General features: G+C 52.0%; 2 protein-coding genes across 5 annotated transcripts in view; one reads left to right on the top strand and one right to left on the bottom strand.

Moving 5' to 3' along the window:
• The window catches only part of TSHZ1 (teashirt zinc finger homeobox 1), a 74,768-nt gene extending 74,739 nt beyond the window's left edge, over window positions 1–29 (bottom strand). The window contains exon 1 of the mRNA XM_027069191.2: window positions 1–29. This exon is cut by the window's left edge and continues 359 nt beyond it. The gene's annotated coding sequence lies outside the window, so the exon portion shown is untranslated.
• A 2,326-nt stretch (window positions 30–2,355) lies between these two features.
• On the top strand, window positions 2,356–10,413 carry PTGR3 (prostaglandin reductase 3). Of its 4 annotated transcripts, none has more exons than XM_027069189.2 (2): window positions 2,356–2,727; window positions 9,273–10,413. In XM_027069189.2, exons 1-2 carry the CDS (start codon window positions 2,519–2,521, stop codon window positions 10,195–10,197), a joined length of 1,134 nt encoding a protein of 377 aa, XP_026924990.1. In that variant the 5' UTR covers window positions 2,356–2,518; the 3' UTR covers window positions 10,198–10,413. The 4 variants fall into 4 exon arrangements, with proteins under 4 accessions (XP_026924990.1, XP_014935908.1, XP_014935907.1 ...); XM_015080422.3 differs by lacking the exon at window positions 2,356–2,727 and adding an exon at window positions 2,746–3,149; XM_015080421.3 differs by lacking the exon at window positions 2,356–2,727 and adding an exon at window positions 2,746–3,208.
• Window positions 10,414–22,186: the final 11,773 nt, after the last annotated feature.

Here is a 22,186-nt window from a genome sequence, read left to right as displayed (position 1 = left end):
GAGGGCCGGCCCGCGGCCCGCGCTCCATGCTGCCGCCTCCCGCCGCCGCGCTGCTGTGGCGGGCGCTCCTCGGGCGCCGCTCCGGGCGCTCCCCCGCGCCTTCCTCCGCGAGCCGAGAGTCTCCGAGCGCAACTTTCTCTCCCCCTCTCTCGTCGCTGCTCGGGGGTCGCGGCGAGTGGTTTTAGTGCGCGGGTCGCAGCTTTCTCATTGTGCGCCAGCGAGGCCGATCCAGGCTGTCCTTTTCCTCCCGCACTTAGTCTAAGAGGAAGAAAGCAAACAAGACAGAGGAGTGAAGCCCCCGTACATACATGCGCCGGGGGGGTGGGGGAGATGTCAGGCGCTGCTCCACCTTCCAAACAGTCACAGATCAAACAGTGTCACCCCGCCGGAGCGCCACTTGGTGCCCCGCGCTCCCCGCGGGGCTTTGCCGCCAGGATCGCCGCTTCTTCCACCGCGAAATCTAATGCAAACACATTTTGATCATGGATTTTTGGCCGGTCTTGATCTTCCAACAGAAAAATTTTGAAAAATACACAAAAAGCACCCCCCTCCAAAAAAAAAAAAAGCCAACAACAACAACCCGGAGAATGTGTGCAAAGGGGCGACGAGCGGACATTCACTGGGTGGGCGAGATGAGCGTGGACAGTCCCCCCCCCAAACTCCTGGGAGAGAGGGAGATGCACTCTCGCTCTCTTCTCTTTTCAGTGAAATATAACACACATTCGGATCGCAGAGCTTTCAGACAGTCTCAACTGATAGACAGACACATCGAGCTGCTTTTCCTGCTTCAGTTTTTACTCCTCCTCCTCTCGCCAACGTCACCCTGACAATTACAAATAGGTCTCTCACAAACCATACCTGTCAATCTTTTTAATTGCTTTGTTTTCTTTTTTTTTTTTCTTTCCGGAGCTAAACAATATGACAAAAAAAAAAAAAGAAAGAAAGAAATCTTAATGCAGCATAACATAAAAGATTGCACATTGGAGAAAGACATTGAGGGGTTTGTTATTGTAATCCACTGGCTGATACCGGGTAAAACCCATGTGTTATAAGCCAAGTTAAGTAGACACTAGTTCCTGCAGGTTTTTAAACCTGTAAGTCCACCCCCCCCCCACCCCCTGGAACATTCATACACACGCACCCACGTGGACACAAACTATCCTTGGATGAGAATGTCCAACATTTGAGATAAAAATACCTGTGTCATTTTTGCAGTCTTAGTTAGGGGGTTAGATTTGATGGGGGGGGGGGCACTGTGTGGCTTCATGATTTTGGTAATTCTAGGTTAAGTGTAAAACAAGAGTGGGTTTTTTAATTAAAATGTATACCTTTAATAAAAATGTAAAGATGGACTCAGCTTATACAAAAATGTGGAAGATACTCAATTCGGTCCCTCTATGAAAAGTGAATTGATTATTTGGTCAATATAGACAATTAGGGAGAAAATTGACATGATGGAACGTCGGATCCTTCTAGCTGGGTTATAAAATGAGGTCTTCATACATAATTGCAACGTCTCCAATTCAATTAAGTCCTTCGGCATCCCCACCTAGAAGTTTAAAATGCTTATGTGCTCTGGGAATATGGCCCTCTAGTTTCCAATTTTTGCGTTCTTTCCCAATGGGAACCTGTAACAGTCTTGTAGAGGCTACTTAAAACATTCATGGAAAAACACGAAATCTAGGCCAAAATAAATAAAATGGCTTAGTTCGTGCAACTTGCATGGGACAGGCTGAGGGCAGAAGGCGCGGGCAAGGCGTTCCGGGGCCCGGGGGGCCAGGAGCCTGGGGCGCCGGGTGCTCTGGGCGTCCCCGCCCCGCGTTGGGTGCCTGCGCGCCTGCACTGGCGGCGGGGGCTCCCCGCGCGGCTCGGGGCCCCCGGCCGTGCCCCGCCGCCCCGGCCGCGCTCGGGGTTGATTCGTACCACCTTGCAAGGAAGTGAACACTTCGCACGGGAAGGGGAGGTGCCTGCGCCGGCCGCTCGGCGCCGCGCCGCTCCGAGGACGCCCGGGGCTGCCGCCGGCTCAGGGCCGCGGCGGTCGCGGGACGCGCAGCTCCCCTCGCCGCCCCCCTCACCCTTTTAGAGGAGTCAAATCCGGCTTTTAGAGCGTGGGGAGGGTGGGGATATCCGGTGCCTCCCGGACGCCGGGAGAAAGGGGGAGGGCGGAGAGGATCCTTGGCCAGTCTGCGCCGAGCAGATTCAAACCAAAACAAAAAGATTAAAGGAGCAGCGGCCGGGGTGGCAGCGATCCCCAGGCCGGGACCCCGGGGGTGGCGCGTCCGGGAACCGCGGGGGCTGCGCGGACCGCCGGCGCTGCGCGCGGCGGGGAGGGAGGGGGAGAGAGGGAGCCAGTCGTAGTGGGGAAGGGGGGGGAGGGAGTCGAGGGGAGCACGCGGGCCGGAGGAGGGGCGGACCCGCCTGCTCCGCCCGCCCGCGCCGAGCCGAGCCGAGCCGAGCGGCCCGGGCTGGGCGCGACCCCGGCCGGCGGCGGCGCAGAAAGCGGGCAGAGGCGCGGGCCATGCTTCGGCTGGCGCCCGCCGGGGCCCGGACCATCGTGGACATGTCGTACGCCCGCCACTTCCTGGACTTCCAGGGCTCCAACATCCCCCGCGCCATGCAGAAGCTGGTGGCGACCCGTCTGAGCCCCAACTTCCGCGAGGCCGTCACCCTGTGCCGGGACTGCCCGGTGCCACTCCCCGGGGACGGAGACCTCCTCGTCCGGAACCGGTGAGCCCGGCGCGCGCCCCCCGCCCAGGCCGGGCCCCGGCCCGCGCTGCGCGGCTCCCCGGCTGTCCCGGGCCGGCCTGCGTCCCCACACTCCGGCGAGCGCTCGGGCGCACAGCCTGACTTTGCGAGATCCCGGGAAGTTGAACCCGCCGCCATCTGGCGAAGGCGAACGTAATGTGACTGTTGCTGGTGTGAATATCCGATGCCACGGAACGTCCTCATAACTGAGGGTTATTTTAATTTGGGATTCCCCTCCCCTCCCCCAGCCCTCCCTCCTCCCCCTCCCGCTCCCGAAATAAAACCGACGGGACCCAGAAGGGGAGGCTCCCCGCCCGGCCCACCCGCGCGCACCCACGACTCCTGCGTTCCCATAATCTTTAGTGTGGACCAGGAACAGGCTGGACACAATCTGCGACGTTTAGGTAACGTGCTTTGGAGGAAGGAGGCCGAGGACCCGACTGGCTTTTCCCGTGCGCTCCAGGTTGGCAGCCGCCTCGCCATGGCGGAGCCTGTCGTTGGGTGTGTTGGTGTGCACCTCGCCGGTGTCGTCTGCGTGTTGTCAGTGCTGTGTGGCTGTTGTCTGTGCCCCAGAGCTTACCGGCAGGCGCGTGGCGCGTCCGGGGCGGCTGGGCCAGGGCTGGGGTGGGGGCACGGCTGCATTCGCCTGCACGATCTGCAGACCTTTGGGTGGCACTCGAGTGGTCGCCCTACCTTCTGATCGCCTGTCCCACCTCCACACTCCCTACCTTGATGTGTTTCCAGCTCACTAATCTCTAGTAACCGGAGAGGTGTGGGAAGGAAAGGGACCTTAGTCTGTGGGAGCCGTGCCCTTCGGTCTCTGTTCGGTGGGTCCCCCTCGCCGCCTCATTTGCAGGCGGGGCATTCCCCATTGCTCTGTCCCCTACGCTAGAGCAGGGCTCACCCGCCTGCTCAGTCCCATCGGAGGACTACAATATTGCATGTTTCAGGTTGGATGTGCGGTTGAAGGAAGGCGTGAGTTCTGGTTGTAACTGTGTTGTAAATTGTGCCCTGGAAAGTCCTGTAAGTCACCTGCAAGGAGCGAAGGACAAAGTGTTCCCCCACCTACGTGGCTTGCTGCCACGTTTAGTCCGTTCATTTTAGAGATTCATATCAGCCTTCCAAAGACTGCAAGATTGAATAATTCTGCTCATGATTTCAAACTTTTGGAAACCTGTTGGCAACGTAAAAATTGAGGGAGCCAAGGGTGGGGTTGAGGGGAAGCTGGCTCTCCGGCTGGGGTGCAGAGAGTGCCTGAAAAGGTGGATGTGTGTGTCCTTCTAAAAGTTTTCATCGGTGGAAACAAGGCTGTAGAGGATTTCTTCTTTATGGGATAAAGCACTAAAGCTATTGAGATAAGGCTACGTATCCTACCAAGTTAAAAAGAAGGAACACACACAGAGCACACCAGACACACGAGTGATTTGCTAGAAGTTGAGATGAGAGCAGGCTGAAAAGCCTCCAGGCTTTAACCAGCAAAAAAGTTTCACATGGGTCGGTTTCTTTTTCTTTTCTTCTAATTTTTCTGATCAGGTACACTGTTGACGGTGAGCACTGATGTAAAACACACACCACTGCTTGAATAAAATCCATTTCAGACACCGGGTGTGAAATGGGGAGGGGGCGACTGAGCAGAGCGGGCAGGGGAAGGTGTGAAGTTAGAGCACTCCCAGCAGCGGCAGAGTGGCACCACCCGCCAGCGCTGTCCGTGGAGGGTGCTCCCGCCTGCCCGGTGCTGCCTCCTGGCCTCTCTACCTGCAGTGTTCCCCAACGCCCTGGGTTGTCCTCCCCTCCTCCCGCTCCTCTGACTACTCCCTCGCCGCCGTCACCCTTAGCTACTTCTTCCGCGACAGGGCCCGGGCACCCCCTGCGCTGGGTCACCGGGGATGGTCCCCGAATTCGGTGGTCAGGGATCTGGAGCCGCGGCTCCCAACGTTTGGAGCTCATCGGTTCGGATCGTTTTAGGATCCATGCCTCTCTTTTCCCTTCACATATGCCAAGAGCCCCCTTTAGTATAGTATGTTTATTATGGGTACAACCTGACCTCTAACTTCTACCTTGAAGCCCATATCAGAAAGAGAATGGGGCCAATTTTTCTGCCTGTTGGGAGGGGGTGAATCTTTGCATCCTCTTTCCCTACTCTGTGGAAGATCTGCTCCTAACCCCAAATTGTAAGAAGATCCTTTATACTTGTAAATAGTTGGGGGGGGGAGGGGGGAGGCATTTTACAGATTTTTTTTTTTTTTAAGAATAGACTGGACGTCTATTCACGGCAGGTTAGTTCATTTAATCCTAGACCAAATCTTCCCCAGGAACAGTGTTAATTGCATAAAAATTTCATGCAAGGACTTTTCATTTTTCTCATAATAAAAACCTACTCTGGAATGAATGGCTTAAGCGCACATTCACTTGTTCAGAAAGGTGTTTGGGGATTTTCACTGTGCCCCGCCTGACTCTTCCTTTCAGTTGGATATTTGCACATCTCATTCCATCTTAACAGAAAATACAAATTCTTTATTCACAGAGAGGGAAGTGCTTTTAAGTCAGAGGTGGGTTTAGGATAATCAAGTTTATCCCATTTAGGGAAGGTGTGAAAGGGGCGCATAAAATCCCTGCAGAATGTCTAATTGATGTCCCTTTATCCAGTGCTCACTGTTTCCTACAGCCGAGGACAACTTCACAACCCCCTCTCAATGCCCAGCCCTCAGGAAAGAGAAGGAAAGGGAGAAAGACACCCTCCGGTTAAGTCAGCTTGTGTGCTATTTTTAGCCTTTTTTCGAAGGATAGTGACACATTATTTCGTTTCCAAATATTTCTAACGATTTTCTGCTCAAGTGTAAGATAATGGAGCAAAGAGTTTGTAGTAATGGCAAAGAGCAGGTGGGGGATGGGGAAGGCGTTTTTGATAAACGGTTTGTTGCTCACGGGGAGGGTAACAGTATTTCTGCTGACTCTCCAGGCGGAGATTTTTTTCCCTTTTCTTTCCTTTCCTTTCCTTTTCTTTTTCCTTTTCTTTTGTCTTTTCTTTTTTCTCCTTTTTTTCCCCTTTCCTTCTCTTTTCTTTCCTTTTCTTTCTTCTCTTCCCTTTCTTCCTTCCTTCCTTTCTTTTTAAGTAAGATCTGATTTGGACGGCGCTGTTTGGCTCCCAGTGTTGAAGGCTCCAGACTCGAGTCTTCGCATTTTGTTTTTGTTCAAAGAAAGCGCTTCCCTGCCTCTGCAGGACTGCCTGCTTCATAATAAACACGACGAAGGAAGAGGTTCAGCACTTTTTAGTATAAATAAACCGGCGACTCTCGAAGGGTATATATTTGGGGAAAGCCTTCACCGGCCCCATTCTTTTTCCTGGGGTTCCTCGATTTTAGTCTTCTGAGTGGATCCTCCGGTCGGATTGCTAGGACCCTGCACTTATTAAGAGCATATATTTTAAATTATGGTACAAGGAGAGTCTCGAAATGCACGCATTCTACCAAGCGTGCCTTTCCTTTCTTTTTCTCGCTTGCTTGCCCTTTGCTGTCCCCTGCTCCCCGGCCCGGGCCCCCTTTCCCATTGCGCCCGCTGCTCTTGAACTTGTTTCTTGGAGGGGCGGAAGGCGCGGGCTCCCGACCCTCAAGCAGCTCTTCCCAAAGCCCAGGTAAGGCCGAGGGCTCATCCAGGCAGTGGCGGGTCCCCACCTGCTGCGGCGGCCTCGCGGCGTCAAAGCTGGGGTCCGGGGGAGGCGGGGGCCCACCGGGGGCCCAGAGACCCGGGAGAGGGCGAGGTGCGCAGAGCGGAGTAGCGGGGAGCTGTCGCCACCAGCCCGAGCGACTCCTTCACCGACGACGAGGCAGGCAATTTAGAAGACGGCAGGGCGGGGGGAGGGGGAAACATGGAAAAAAAAAAAAAACGGGGGTGCTTGTGAGGCCAAGGTCACGGTCCGGCCGCAGGCGGGCCCCGGGCGTGTGGCCTCTGCGCTCCAGCGCGCTGTGTGTTCTCGGGACTCCCGGGGAGCTTGACGGCCCTGCGCCCGGGCTCCGCGGCCTGCGCTGACTAGGCTTGCCCGCCGGGACCCCGCCCGGCCCGGGGAGGCCGAGGTCATGGTCGCAGGCCTGGGCGGCGGCCCCTCCTCCCCAAAGCCCGGCCTCTCCGCTCGGCCCCAGCCTGCTCCGGGACTCAGAGTCCCCGATCGCGCCTCTCCGTGGTGGCGGTGGAGAGCTGGGACGGGAGGGGAGGCAGTCGGCGGAGGCCGGGCACTTCCGAGGGGAGACGGTTCCAGAAGGACTTCTGGCGCCCAGCAGGTTGTTCGGGGCTCACGGAGGGTGCCGCAGGGCACACGCAGAGCCGTGTGCAACCTGGACGGGGCGCGCAGAGGGCCCTGCGGGTCTCCTGCCGCTGCTCCGGCTGTGCCCGGGCTCAACCACAAGGTTCGATTTGCTTTTTGAGGCAAAGCCCCCATGGAAAACTTAAGCTGCCGCTAGTCATCCGAGGGCGCCCCAGCTCCCAGCAGAGCCCGCTCCCACCTCCACTTGACCATCGCCCCCCTACTCCGGCGCCTGCCTGTGCCCTCTCTCCTCCACTTTCCTCCTGCCTGCGCCCCGCTTGCTCCTGCCATCTCTCCCCCTGGCAAGTGGCAAACCACAGCTGGGAGCGAGGGACAGCCAGAGATGCATTTTCCTCCAACAGCCCCCCCCCCCCACCCAGGGCGAGCTCCTTAGAGGTGGGGAGGACCCGTGGGGCCAGCCCGCCACAGGGGCGTCCCTCTGAGTCCAAGGGGGGGGGGGGTTCCCCGAGGAGGAAGGGCCTCTCCAGTTGGGACTGAGACAGGAGGAGAGAGGGGCACAGGAAGGGTTAATCCTGGGCGAAAGAGACAGGAGCTGGCTGCAGGGCCTCAGTCCCCCACCCCTGGAGCAAGCCACCGTCACTTCCACCCCACGGACCCCTTCCTGGACTTTGCTTTACAGCCTATACAGCAGGGGCACCGGAGGCGAGACGCTCCAGCTGGGCTCTGCCCTAGCTGCCTTCTGTGAAGTCCAGAGGCATGCTCGGAGGAACCTGGCCCTTTTTTTTTAAAAAAGCCCAAACCCCGAGAATTATGTAAATTGAAAGGAAAGATCAGGCGCCCACCCCCAAAATACAATCTGGTATTAAATACCAGATGGAAAACCAGCAAAAATCATTTCCCCCACTTTTCATTATTGTGTTATCATCGATGGCTATGGAATTCTGTAGTGTGCTGTTGAGGCTACGTGATGTGCTAACTTCTGAAAGCAGCTTGGCATGCCCCAAAGAAATTGTTTCCTGCTTTCTTATTTCTACAATATGTAGAGAGCTTTCAATATTGTAGATACACAGGGCATGATCATCAGGGAACATTTATAAGTGCAAAGTGTTATCTCTAATACGGTAGAAGTGGGTCCTTGCACAGGGCAGTTTTGGTTTATTAAGTTAAATTAAAAGTGAATTATTTTAAAATGACCCACTTACCAGCTTTCCTTCTGCCACCAGATACCCCCATCTTTTCATTTCATTACAGGTGGAAATGACATTTTTAGGGTCCTCCATTATGTGTCTAAGCCACCTCCTGACATTTTTTAGTAGACGGCTTTTTTTCTTATGTATTAGGATATTTTTGTTATGAGGTACACGGAGATGAAAAAAAGCTGGTAAAAATACCGGCCTCGCAATTAAAGTGACTCTGGATACCAAAGTGAAAATAATCATCTGGTATTAATCAAGTTATGTCTCTGCTTCTTGTTGAGGAAAAATATAGTGACGATTTGCTTTCCTTTTCATCTAAAAAGCGCTGTAAAATGTTGAATGTTCCATAAAAATTTCTACCCTTATGAGACAATTTTTGTTCAATTAATCAAAATGCATAGTTTCACGCTGGACATAGTTACATCAGAAAGAAAATTTGCTGCGGCCAGTCTAGCAGTGTTTTAAACAACCCTGCAGTAACATGTAGCAGACGATGACCTTGCACACTGACTGAATCTTCAATAATATCATTGTCATTACTATTATTATCCGAAGTGTTAAATTGTCGCCAGAATCAATACAAGTCTACTTCTCCGAATATATTTTATCTCACTGTTGTTTTTAACATCTTTGTTAAGAGGCCGATTAATTTCCAACTCATAGCTGCAGTGAAGTTTGCGTATAAGAGGGCTTCCTGACTTTTTTTTTTAACAGTTTGTTTCTCCTTTTGAAAGAAAGAGGAGGAAAAGAAAATGCGTGTGAAATAAAGAACTTCGTGTTTAAAGTGGTTGTGATTCCCAATCTGATTTAAAAAAATAAAATATGCCAAAATTCTGATTGCAAATCCCGGTCAAGCTGATACTTGTTTAACTTTTTTTTTTTTTTCAACTGAATATCAAGACTGATTTTTTTTTTTTTTTTTTTTTTTTTTTTTGAATTCTACCAGGGTAGATAGCTGAGCCACCCGTCCACAGTCCCTGGAATTAGAGGAATTTTTCTAAGCGGGATACCAAGGCCTTGGTGAAGGAAACATCTTAATATCCTCGTTTGTTTGTTTGTCTGTTTTCTTCTAGATTTGTCGGTGTTAATGCATCTGACATCAACTATTCAGCTGGCCGGTATGACCCTTCGGTGAAGACCCCCTTCGATGTAGGTTTCGAGGGCGTGGGGGAGGTGGTAGCCTTAGGCCTCTCTGCCAGTGCCCGGTACACGGTGGGCCAAGCTGTGGCTTATATGGCACCTGGCTCTTTTGCGGAGTATACCGTGGTGCCTGCCAGAGCCGCGGCCCCCGTGGCCTCTGTGAAACCCGAGTATGTCACCGTGCCGGTGAGCGGTACCACCGCGTACATCAGCCTGAAAGAGCTTGGAGGACTGTCCGAAGGGAAAAAAGTTTTGGTGACGGCAGCAGCGGGGGGAACGGGCCAGTTCGCCGTGCAGCTTGCCAAGAAGGCCAAGTGCCATGTCATTGGGACCTGCTCTTCTGATAAAAAGTCCGCTTTTCTGAAATCGATCGGCTGTGATCGCCCCATCAACTATAACGCCGAGCACGTCGGTACGGTCCTGAAGCAGGAGTACCCCGAAGGGGTCGATGTGGTGTATGAATCCGTCGGGGGAGCCATGTTCGACTTGGCCGTAGATGCCTTGGCTACCAAAGGGCGCTTGATAGTCATTGGGTTCATCTCCGGCTACCAGACTCCCACCGGCCTTGCGCCTGTGAGAGCAGGAACCTTACCAGCCAAACTGCTGAAGAAATCCGCCAGCGTTCAGGGCTTTTTCTTGAACCATTACCGTTCTGAGTATCAAGCAGCCGTGGAGCACTTGCTTCAGATGTGTGTGGACGGAGACCTGGTTTGCGAGGTGGACCTCGGAGACCTGTCTGCAGAGGGCAGGTTCATCGGCCTGGAGTCCGTATTCCGGGCTGTCGATTATATGTACATGGGAAAAAACACTGGGAAAATTGTACTCGAACTACCTCACTCTGTCAACAGTAAGCTGTAAACTCAGAACGATGGCAGAAGTCAAAGGAGAAAGAAAACGGGCACCTTCTTCCTCAGAAAGAGTCGAATCAGTTTATTTTTGGTGGGTAATGGAGATCATATCTCTTAAAAGGTGTTAACGAATGAGTTTCTCTCTCTCTCTCTCTCTTTTTCTTTTTTGCCCCTCCCTTGAAAAAAAATGCCAATAAAAACTTCCCTCGATGGCTCAGAGGTAAAACCGTTACATTCAGTTCTTTGGCCATAGACAGTCTCATTCCAGGCTTTATTGTTCCAGGGAATTAAATTAATTCCTGATGCAAGATCTGATCAAATCAGTATGCCTTCAGCTTGATGGGATTTTAAAATCAGTCTTGAAGATAGTTCACAAATTCCTTACTTTGGGAGAGTTTGGTCTTCCGCTAACGAGCAGTTAATAGATAAGAGACAGGGCAGGAGGACAGCCATCTATTCTCAGAGTCCATATTCCCAGGAAATGGCCCTTCCTTTCTTATAAATCACCAACTATCTAAATGGAAATTTGGAGGAATTCTCCCAAAACTTTGATTTTTTTTTTTGTTTGTTTAGATCATTAGGAAAATGACTAAGTGAACACAGACCTATTTTTTAAAAGTCTCTGCTGTTTAATGCTTTACGCACAATTATCCTGGGGAGGCACATGTGGCATGGGAAGCCTCTCTCTTCCCTTAAGAAGCAAATTAGTGTTGAAAACCTATGAAGACAAAAGCAGATTTTGGAAAGGGGCTCTACGGAGATCTGGGGGTTACCTGCCCAGGAAGGAAAGGACGTGCTTCATCCACGGGGAGGGTCTGCACAACAAAACCCCCACCACGAGGGGAGACGCACTCTCTAGGCACACCGCCAGAGGCTGATAACAGCATCCTTCATAGGCCTGAGGTGGGATCCGTCAAAGGGCACCATGCGGAGGAGGGGCTTGATGGGATGGGAAATAATAAGATACTTGCTCCGTGTTGCAGACTTTCTTGGACACCGTGTGTTTTCTCTCTGATCACGGAAACAGAATAGCGTGCTTAGCGTGGAACGCTGTTCCTCCGTTCCCACTTTACTTCTCTGTGCCCTCGCTCTGTCGGGGATGAGGTGCTCCTGGGCACCGCTGCCTGGGGTCACATGTGAGAGTCCCATCATGGGCCTTCTCTCCGGAGCCATGCCTACCGCCGACGTGCCTGCCCCCTCGCCTTTAGCTCGGCTTTCGCCGTTCCGTTGGAAATCCCACGGTGCCTTTCTGATTGAAGGCAAAGCCCACCAGATCCTTTTCTCAAAGCCTCTGGCCCCAGTGTATCTAACACGCTAAATAAATAGGAACGCAATTAAAGATGCTCCGGGAAACCCGGTGACCATATTTAATTTTTCTTTTCCTCCCGTCTGAGGAGCGAGGAAATCCTACTGCTGAATAGCTGTTAGTATCTATTTTACAAGATTTACTCATTTTCAGGTACCTAATGTAGCTGCTAGCATGCATGCACAACAATACAATTTATATGGTAAATGGGACCAAATAATGGCTTCACTGAATGTTATGGCTGCACTGAAGGGAAATGTCACGGTAAATAGCTGCCAAATTATGGATCATGCCGAAGTGTCACAACTGCACTAAAGACAAATAGCACTAGAGGCTACTGCCACTGTGACGCTTTTGAGTTATGAAGAAGGGTAGAAGCCTGATGCAAGCCTCTTTGTGTCCTCATTATAGCAAGGGGTGACGAGTGCAGGGTACAAGAAAAGCTGGCCCAACGTGGTGCTCGGTTATTAATCTGTCCCTTTCAGACCTAACAGCCACGGCCAAACGGAAGGAGACTTCGCCTCGCTTTTGGATACGCACACAAACACAGGGGAGGGGACAGGTTTTATGAATGTATCTGCACGGGAAATGACTGGTAATGGGAAAGCGCTGCGATCCAATCATCCCATCAAAGAACAGTCCCCGTGTGTCCTGCTCCCCGTGCGGATAGATGTGCGAAGTCTAAGCGGTAATGTACTTTCTCCCTTTGTCAAGGCGAGGAACCAGGACGCTGCCAGCTCTCGCTTCTTACAAACTGAAGAGCGTCCCGGTTTCTCTCATTTTAATGGGAGGGTAATAAATATGAAAGACCAGCATTTTAACGGATGGATCCCTGAAGCCGCAGAATAGAAATTTATTATGTTTTGAAGGAATCGACTAAATTCAGCTATGTAAAAAAAAAAAAAAAAAGACATTTTTTTTTCAAACACCCAGGTTTAAAATAAAACATAATCTGAAATCCTCGTGCTCTCCCCCCCCCCCAAACTAAGAAACTACAGGACATGCTGTTTTCATTTATTCGTAGAAAACAAGCATGAAGGATTCCGCCCATTCAGATAATGCCAAAAATATGTTTAAACTTTTTTTTTCCTTATTCTTCTGAAAAATGATTTGTAAATTGAGGGTCATAGTTCAGCATCAGTTTCATCTTCTGGGATTATCGTTCAAGACCAGCGTCTAATGGGAGGTGAAATGGTGTGATGTTCTCAACACCTTTCTCCTGAACTGTTATCGCAGATCACAAAAAGTACATCCATAATTCAGGGCGATTGTCAGTCTTTGTTTTAGAGACAGGGCCGGGGCTGAATGATCATGGTGGATGAATTACTTCTCGGTTCTCAGGGTGGCCTTCTCTGCGCATCAGCCTTGAGGTCTCTGGCTGGGCAGACGGAGCGGTTGACTGGTAAGCGAGCCTAGAAGCTATTCTTTGCCGTTCCGTCGTGACTTCTAAAAATCCCAATGCCGTCCCTTCAAATTTGTTTTGCACGCAAAAGAAAAAAAAAATACCAACATCGTTATTTCGGGTCTCTCTGACAGTGAATTCTGCTATTGAACGATGTCAGCATCCAAAAAAAAAAAAAAAAAAGCTCCGGAAACTGGGAATAGTCTGCAAAGAAATGACACAGAAGTTTTGCTCGATATTCTCTATGCGTTGTTATTATATGATTCCATCTGGATGGAGTTTCCCAAGGGTACGATGGAGCCTTTATAAGTGGCCACTAGTAATCAGCCAGTATTTATCTAACGAAAGTGCAGTGACAGGTAGCTGCTGCTTATTAAAATGAAAATCCTACGGTATGTACTTAAGGAACATTCCAGCTAATGAGGAGGTAACGTCCTCCGTACAACACAGACCTTCTTTTTGTGTCCACACCACAAGATGCTGGAAACTTGACAAATGATATCATTTAAGACACATGCCTGCCGTAGGGACCTGCTTTCTGGGTTCCTGTTTCTGGCTTTTATTTGGGTAACATTTATAACGGCCACCCGACTTGTAACAGGTAGGGTTTTAACCCCTTCATGAAGCTCCCAATTAGCATGAATTTACGACGATTGGGGTTTCCTTTAAAATGGGAAAGGGGGCGTTTAGGACTGAAAATATTTTTCTTGATCACTTTACCACATGTACACATGGGGTAAAGGCCGTATTTTAGAGTTATATAAAAACAGATGAGCCATGGGGAACTTTCAGGAAAAATACGACAGAAAAAGACCAAGCACAACCAACTGTGGGCGATACTTTCCTAGGGGCTACTGTGCACGTTCTGTGAATGTAACCCACATGTGATGTGGCCTGGTTTGATGGGTTCCTAATCGCTGCTCTCAAACCTCCTGCCTCTCTTCTGTTTTTAAACACCGTCTGTTATTGATAGCGCTTATTTAGAGACCCAAAATGTATCTTCGCAGACGTTGTTTTGGGGTTTGGGATTTGCTGGGGTGTTTGCGACAGTCAGATGTTCTGTAACTAATGTTTCAGTTATGGCCCAGAATTAAATATTTAGGATCATATTTCAGAAATCAAGTGTGAAACGCTGGATTCTCGACACCATGGATGTGGGCGTGTCAAACTTTAAAATCGGTTGCTTAGCCTTACGTTATTTCAACCTGTAAAAAGAGGACTGTTTGATACGAGAACCTTATTGTTGTTACCATGAGCAAATGATAGGACACCGCCCCCCCAAAAAAGTGCTACACAAAATACGTAAAGTATATTTTTACCCCCATGTATCAGTCCAAGTAATTCTTGATAGTAGAGAGTTGATAGTCAAAGAAAGTCAAATAAGGTGTGTGCGTGAGGTCTGTATGTAATTCCTTCCTTCACGAGGCAGGAGTGCAGATGAGCCCTGACGGTAAGACTGAGCTGCTGCGAACACTCTCCTCCCATCTATTCCCGAGGCCTCGGTTTCTGCCAGCGTGGACCTGCCCTTCAGTGCTCGCTGATGCTTCTCCAGTGGCATCGACACTCCCGGGAAGCATGTCTTGGATCCCTCCAGCGCACGGGTAAGTGCCGCATGGAGTACAGTTTGGGGGAACCGATGTGTGCCTCGTATGTCCCGGGAAGCACGGAGCCAAAAGCACAGCGATTTCAACGGCCCCCCAAAGTAAGAGTTTCCCTGGAAGGGCACTATCTGACAGCGCCTTCCTGCCAACACGAAATTAAAATAATAATTGAAACACACCCTGCTGACTGACGGTAGCATCCAACATGAAAGATGGATTTGTGCTTAGAGCTCAGAAGAATGTTCCCTAAAATTGTCGGCTACTGGCCAGCCTTCTCCTCCCCACAAAAGGGCTAAGCTGCATTTTAGAATGACTGGAATGAACAAACTCCTTGGTGGGGGAAGATGTGGAACAGTGATCGGGGAAGGGAGGGTGTCCTCCTTAGAAGAGTCTGTCTTGCCTCCTGTGTGGCTGTGTGCCTGTACCTGGGGGGGGGGGGGGGCGGCCACAGGCACAGAACTGGAAGGAGCCCAGGACCCCTTCTGCCCCTCATACATGAGAAGACTCAGTTGTCCCTTAAATGGTAAAATTTGGCTGGGGCGCCTGGGGGCTCAGTCGGTTAAGCGTCCGACATCAGCCCAGGTGATGATCTCACGGTTGGTGGGTTCAAGCCCCGCGTCGGGCTCTGTGCTGACAGCTCAGAGCCTGGAGTCTGCTTCGGATTCTGCGTCTCCCTCTCTGTCTCTCTGCCCCTTGCCCGCTCGTTCTCTCTGTCTCAAAAACAAATAAGCATTAAAATAAAAAAAACAATAAAATTTGGGAGTGAAGGGACAATCTAGTTCTTTCTACCCCTTTGTGTAAATGAAGAAACCAAGACCCAGGAAGAATAGGTACCTTGTGTGGGGCCACAGAGGTCACTGGACTCCAAAATGAAACTAGAGGTCAGGCAGGTGCCTTCTCGGGCCTCTGGGCGACCTCTGGCTTATCCCCTGTATAATTTGCCAAGGTCCCTCGGTCCGTGGCTGATTAAAAGTGTCACAGAGTAACAACTGGCCTTTATGATAAATCTTTCTGTGGATGAGACGATACGGAACCCAGGAAGGATATCACGGTTCTGACCACGAAAGTGTGTTTCGCTCAGGACCCCCTTTAATCGAGCACAAGTCATGGTTCCAGATCATTTGATTCTGTGTCATCTAAATATCACACAAGCTTCTGGGGGAAAAAGTACTCAGTGGAATTAATGGCTGAACGCTCCCAATTTCGTTTTAATGCTACAAGGAAGGTCTCTGTCCTATCAATGTATTCTTGGATGTCCAATAATGAAAATCAAATAAAGAAAATCTTCATTATCATGTGTTGAGTGGGGTTTTTTTTTTTTTTTTGGTAGAGTCATTTCACCCGCTTATGTTATTGCCTATAGGAAGCCAATGTCTGACCCTGATCATTTTTGTAATAGCAGAACATCTAGAATCTGAATTTGCGGCTCTACCTGAAATCGAATCTGAATCCAGCAGACTCAGGGCCATGGCGGATGGATGTGTGTGCTGGCAGCCAGAAGAGCTATAAGGGGCAGGAGACATGTATGGGGGGAGATACTGGCGGGTCCCACATTTCATGCTTGCTTGTGGCGAGAATCTCCCACTCCGTGCAAATGACAGATCATAATTAAGGCTCAGAAGCAAGGCCTTCAAAACCACATGACATTGAATGCTCATGCCTCTCCGCATCATTTCTGTCTTCCTTGAACTCATGCATAACAAGCATAAACTTTCAACTTTACACGAACAAATCCTTTCCCAGTAGAAACCGCTTCTTTTAACATTGAAAAACCCTTCTCGGTGACGGCAACAATGTCACAGGCAATCTCATTTTGTCGAAAACCTCACGTCTCACCAGGGGACTGGTTGCAGTAGGGGCCCCCTCTACCCGCTGTTGGAATTTACATTTGGAAATTGAATTGTCTCCTTGAGGGTCTTTATTCCAAGTACCTTTTGGAGAATTATTCACATCCAAGTACACAGAATGGGACCGAGCTGAAGGAGGACCAACCAGTGTCTCCCCAGCTGGGAAAACACACACACACACACACACACACACACACACACACAAAACAGAAAGCAAAACCACATGCTCATTCCCTAGCAATAAAATTACGTTGTCATCACGGAAGAATGTTAGTCATTTTGAGTTTTCCGTGTACTTTGCACACCGTCTTGAAACTCGCTCACAAGTTTGACTATTTGAAAGCAAGGTCACTGTCCTCCCCTCTTCACTATTAGATAAGTGAGGAGGAAGCGAGGATAAGGCCCATCTCACACATGAAGGGGTGAAAGTGCAGAGAAATGACTTGCCTTTGATCACCGAGCCACCGGTAGAGCAGAGCCTGGGGCTCCCGGAGGGTTCTCAGACCGCAGCTGCGTCTCCCTAGAACGCGGTGCTCGTCCAAGTTCGCCGTGTGCACATGTCACCCGTCGTGACGCAGGTCCTGATGCCACAGGTCCGGGGCGGGGCCCAAGGGTCCGCATTCCCCAGGCGACGGGGATGCTCCAGGGAACGTGCTTGGAGCACTAGATCACACTGCCTTTGAAGGGATTCCCGTCTTGTGAAATGCTGTTTTGTAAAGGCTTCTCTGAGTAACCCGGAGGCCACCGAGGCACGAGTTACAAATGCAAGAACGTGCTGTGACTATGAAAACGGCTGCCTTCATCGTCACATTTTCAACACCTTTAAATTAGCCGTTCCTTCTGAAACTCAGCCGTGACACTGACCTGTCTGCCATTTAGAGCACTCTGCCAGCAGCCGAATTCATACAGGCCTCAATGCAGCGGAAAGGTAACCCGGGTGTCCCGGGGCCGCTCAGCAAAACGTGACAGCAGACGCCCGGCCTCGGTCTTCGCTGCCTTTCGAATAGAAGCAGGGCCCAGAAGGACCGAAACCCGTCCCGTTTGCTTTCAGCTTCTTCAGTCCAGTTCTCCATCAGTGCCACTTTCTTCCTGCCCAGCGTCCCCAGTTAAGCATTGGTCCTTCTCTGGGAGCACTGAGTGCAAACACCAGCCAGCCAGTCCTGCACTGGGGCTGCCCTCAGTGGGCATGTGAGCCTCAGTGATGCACTCTTTTACGATTGCCCTGAGCCCGGGAGGGCGCCCAGCTGGCATCCACTTTTGGATCAGGTCGCTGGGAACCAGCCACGGGGCACCACCCGTAACCTCTATTTAAAGACTGGCCTCTAGAGTTCACGCTAATTGAAGAGGCTGTGGCCTTCATCAGGAGAAATCGTCATCCACACAAGTGCTTCTTCATAAACCAGCGTAGCAATCAGAGGAAGGGCTGTCTAGACGGGGAAAGGGTAAGAGAGCATTTTGGTATCAAAAAGGAAGCCGAGGGGCGCCTGGGTGGCTCAGTCGGTTAAGCGTCCGACTTCGGCTCAGGTTGTGATCTCACAGTCTGTGGGTCCGAGCCCCACATCGGGGCTCTGTGCTGGGAGCCTGGAGCCCGCTTCCGATTCTGTGTCTCCCTCTCTCTCTGCCCCTCCCCTGCTCACGCCTGTCTCTCTCTGTCTCAAAAATAAATAGAAACATTAAAAACAACAAAAAAAAAGGAAGTTATAGAGAGTCGGGAAGGCGGTGTTCCAGGGCCCAGCTCGTAAGAATTAGCGTATGGGCTCACACAAGCCGCTGGGCTTCCCAAGTGAGCATCTGTCCCTCACCCTCCGAGGTGCGCTGTGACCACGGGGTTGTCGTGGCACTTGTGGCCAAGGTGCCACCCCCACAGATGGGGACTTGGAGCTGAACAGGAGCAACAAGAGAATCATAACCCCACTCACGTTCATCCACAGGGTTGGGTGCAATTCGGGGAATCGAGACTGGAGGCGGGGACAAGAAGGACAGGAAGCGAACCCAGATGACCTCAGAAAATTCCCGGTGGCGGGGGGGGGGGGGGGGGGGGGGCGGCTAGTGAGAGCAGGAGCCAGGTGGGGGCCAAGGGAAGCGGATGGGTCCCACGTTGGGCTGGGGAGGCAGCGCCGTGTCTGTGTGTCGACTTCTTGGGGTCTCTGCAGACCCCCAAACGCAAATCTGAAGAGTGCTGGAGACTCCAGGCTTCTAGGCGGGACCTTTTCTTGACCAACGAGCTCGCAAGAGACGGTGGTCTCAGTTAAGAAAGGGACCGGCCGGTGATAGCAAAGCCAGCTTGCCACTTGCCTGCCTGAAGCGGTTTATTTATTTTCACAACCTCCCAGTCCTGTCTGGGCAAAGACAGTTAGTTACTCTCACCTGTGGGCTCCGTTAGCGCTCTGCTCATACTTTATTTCTAGCACTTTCCATGGTGCCCCAGAATCGCATCCATTTGCATGTCTGTCTCCCTGGAGACTGTGAACCCCTTGAAGGTAAAGTCTGCCTCACTGACACTCCTGGGCTGGAGCATAGTACCTGCCGATAAATAGTAAATCAATGTATACGTTGTAGACTTTTCACTTTTATTTCAAAATCAAACCAACAAAACCCCCATCCGGGGTCTCCCAAGGGCCTCCTCCCGCAGGATCGGTGGACAGGCACCGGCCCACGACGCAATGAACCCTTAGAGAACTGTCACATGTGTTCTTAATCCCACGCCCACGTAACCTCCGCCCAAAGCCGTTCACCGGGAAGTCAGGTGACCTGATCTGAGCACCGGCAGCCGCACTGAGCGCTGGTGCGGACTCTGTGGTGCCCACCTGTTGGTACAACAGAGAAAATTTTTTTACGTTTGCTTATTTACTTGGCGAGAGGGAGTGAAGGAAGGGCAGAGAGAGAGGGAGACAGAATCCCAAGCAGGATCCTGGCTGTCAGCGCAGAGCCCGACGTGGGGCTCCATCTTGCGAACCCTGAGATGGTGACCCGAGCCGAAATCGAGGATCGGTTGCTTAACCGAGCCCCCCAGGTGCCCCATAACAGAGAAACGTTCTCTTTTTTAAAAAAAAAAATTTTTTTAACATTTATTTGTTGTTAAGAGACAGAGAGCATGAGCAGGGGAGGGGTAGAGAGAGGAGACAACAGCATCCGAAGCAGGCTCCGGGCTCTGAGCGGTCAGCACAGAGCCCGATGAGGGGCTCGAACCCACACACCGCAAAGTCATGACCTGAGTCGATGTTGGACCCTCCACCAACTGAGCCTCCCAGGCGCCCCCCACCCAGAAAAATTCTTAACGGCACTTTGGTTCTATTGACATCAACCCAATGTGCTAATTCCGTGCTATACAAAATAAATTCCCCAAACACTGGACATCGAGACTCTAAATGGCTCTTCAGTTTCCCACGTGTCGGAGAAAGTTACAATCAAACTGAATTAGGTCCCGATAAGTGCCCAGCACATAGTAGGCACTCTCAATACAGTACTGGAATGAATGAATGAATGAATGAATGAATGACTGCCAAACCCCTGGAAAAAAAGAACTACCACTTAAGGATAAGCTAAAAAGATTTTGATGCTTCAGGTAAGGGTTTCTTCAGGATTCTGATCCTACTCTTGCCTCACAGGTGAGAGGACCCCCTCCCAACTGGGCGAAGGCGCCGTCTGGAGAGACCTCACCGTGTGACCGGGCTGGCTGTGTCCTGTGTGCTTGAGGAAGTGACAGACCTGAGCCGGAATGCCTCCTCCCCCACCGATTACCACCGCAGCTCTGGGGAGGTTCTTAACCTACCGGAGCCTCAGCCTTTTCCTTTGTTTCATTTGCCCTCCATCAGAGGGAACAAAAACGCTGCCCGTGGACAGAGCACAGAGAGCACCTGTCGTAGTGTCCCAGCCACTCATAACGCCAGCTTCTTCCCTCTTTGCCTTTGGAGCAAGAAAGGCGCAGGGGGGCTGTCGGGGAGTCGGGGAGTACTCCTAAAGTGAGCCTGCTCCCCACGACACAAGACCACTGGTCACAGCCCTTAAGGTTCCGAGACACTTGCCATTAGAAAACTGAGGGGGAAACCCCACAAAGTGAATAGCGAAGTCTCGAAATTCGTTATCCCTATAATCTCTCGCCCAAAAGTAGAAGCAGCTAGATTTCTTTTTAAGTGAAATAAAAGTAGCCAATGACCGGTCCACAGTGGATTATTTTTTAAATGTTTACCGCGTTTATATTAAATATATATCATATCTTATATTTATTACATTAAAAGCAGTTAGGTTTCTTTCTAGCCCAACTAAAACTGGCTTAAACAATCAGGAGGCTCATGTAACTGGAAAGATCAGAGGTAGGTCAGGCTTCAGGTGCAGCTTGATCAGGGATCCAGCTCCCTTTCTCTGGGATTCCTTTCTCAGACTGCTTCCCCAGAAGGCTGCCTACAGGACCAGGCTCTGCTTCTATTCCGCAGACACCCCACCCACTGACCAAAGGCCTTCACTTTCCGTGGAATGAGCCAACCGAATCTGTAAGCCTATTGAGAGAAGTGGGTTTCCCTCTGGGGGGCGGGCCAGTCCCGCCAGAACCACAGAAACCCGGGTGCTGTTCAGAAAGGGGAAGGGGCAGACTGGTGGCTAGGAAAACCACGCCCCCCACCCCATGGAACAACTGTGACCCGGCAAAGGGCAAAGGCCCCCCGGGGGGGGGGGGGGGAGTCCTCGTGAATTCTGCAAGGACCCTTGAAGCCAGGGACGTCACGCATTTAATTAAATGCACGTCAGGCATTTCATTACAGTCGGTGTGGGTAGTGGGGCCCGTCTGGGAACCGGACTCTCTGTTGGCTCGAGGCCCTGGTTCCTGTGGTCCTGCCTCAGGACTCTAACCCGTCTCGGGTCGAGACTGCGAGACTGGTGACTTCGGGCCAGGTGAGGGGTGGGGCCTGAAGGAACCCCCTCCCTCCCGGTCTCAAGAGCCCCATCGGAATGAAGGGTTCGCCTCCAGGCCCCCCGGCCCCTAACCACGTAGGCGCCGACCTCCCGGGTCTGCAAGGAAGCCGGGCCTTACACGATGCATCACCCGGGCCTGCCTCCGTCTCCCTGCAGCCTTTTCTCCCTGGCACGACTGCGTCCGAACTTCCCTTTGTAAAGGGACACGGTCACACTGGGCTGGGTTAGCCCACTCTCTGACCTCGGCTTCACGGGCGCACGTATTTTGAGGAAGCCTGCTCACAGGTACCGGGACGAGGACTTCGGTGTCTTCCGGGGGACGGGATTCGACCCATAGCGCGGCGTGACGCTGGAGTGCGCACCTGTGTGCGCGTGTCCCCGAGGGAGACAGGAGACGGGGCCTGCGGCCTCCATCCTCCACGTGGATGCGTCCCTGGCTGCCAGGTGGGGAGCTTTTGGGGTACTGTCACCCCCACTCCTGGGCACATCCCTCCCAGACTCCGGGACGGGTGAGCCTGGAGCCCCCAGTGCTGCGACTTGGCCCGCCCTGGCCACCCTCGAGCTTCCTTCCCTGCCTTCTGGCTCACCTTCCTGTCACCCGAGGACACTCGCTCTGGCCTCTCTCAGGGCGGGTGTCAGGTGCCGGGGAGGCCAGCGGCTGCCAGCCCAGCCAGGGGGCAGGGGCCACGCGTGGGGTCTGGGCCCGCGTGGGGGAGCGGGCGTGGGCGCTCCCAGCGGTGGGTGAGAAGCAGTGCCCTGTGCCCACCTTCAGCACCTCACGGTGACCCCCCCCCCCCAGGGCAAACCACCTCCTTGAGGAGGGCGGGGCCTCTGGTTCCGAGCATCAGGCCCCCTCTGGTCCCGCCACGCCCACGACCCAGCCAACCGTGCAGCAGAGCACCTGACCGTGTTTTCGCGAGAACCCTCACCACCCC

The sequence above is a fragment of the Acinonyx jubatus genome, chromosome D3 (genome assembly GCF_027475565.1).
Source record: "Acinonyx jubatus isolate Ajub_Pintada_27869175 chromosome D3, VMU_Ajub_asm_v1.0, whole genome shotgun sequence".
NCBI classification, from domain to species: Eukaryota; Metazoa; Chordata; class Mammalia; order Carnivora; family Felidae; genus Acinonyx; species Acinonyx jubatus.
The sequence above is the reverse complement of the archived record's forward strand: the minus strand, read 5'-3'. Positions and strand labels throughout refer to the sequence as shown.

Bases quoted from the DNA above. Each gene is read 5' to 3' on its own strand.
- PTGR3 (XM_027069189.2), top strand. From the start codon at position 2,519: ATGCTTCGGCTGGCGCCCGCCGGGGCCCGGACCATCGTGGACATGTCG. The intron at 2,728-9,272 runs GTGAGCCCGGCG...GTTTTCTTCTAG, and splicing joins GACCTCCTCGTCCGGAACCG to ATTTGTCGGTGTTAATGCAT.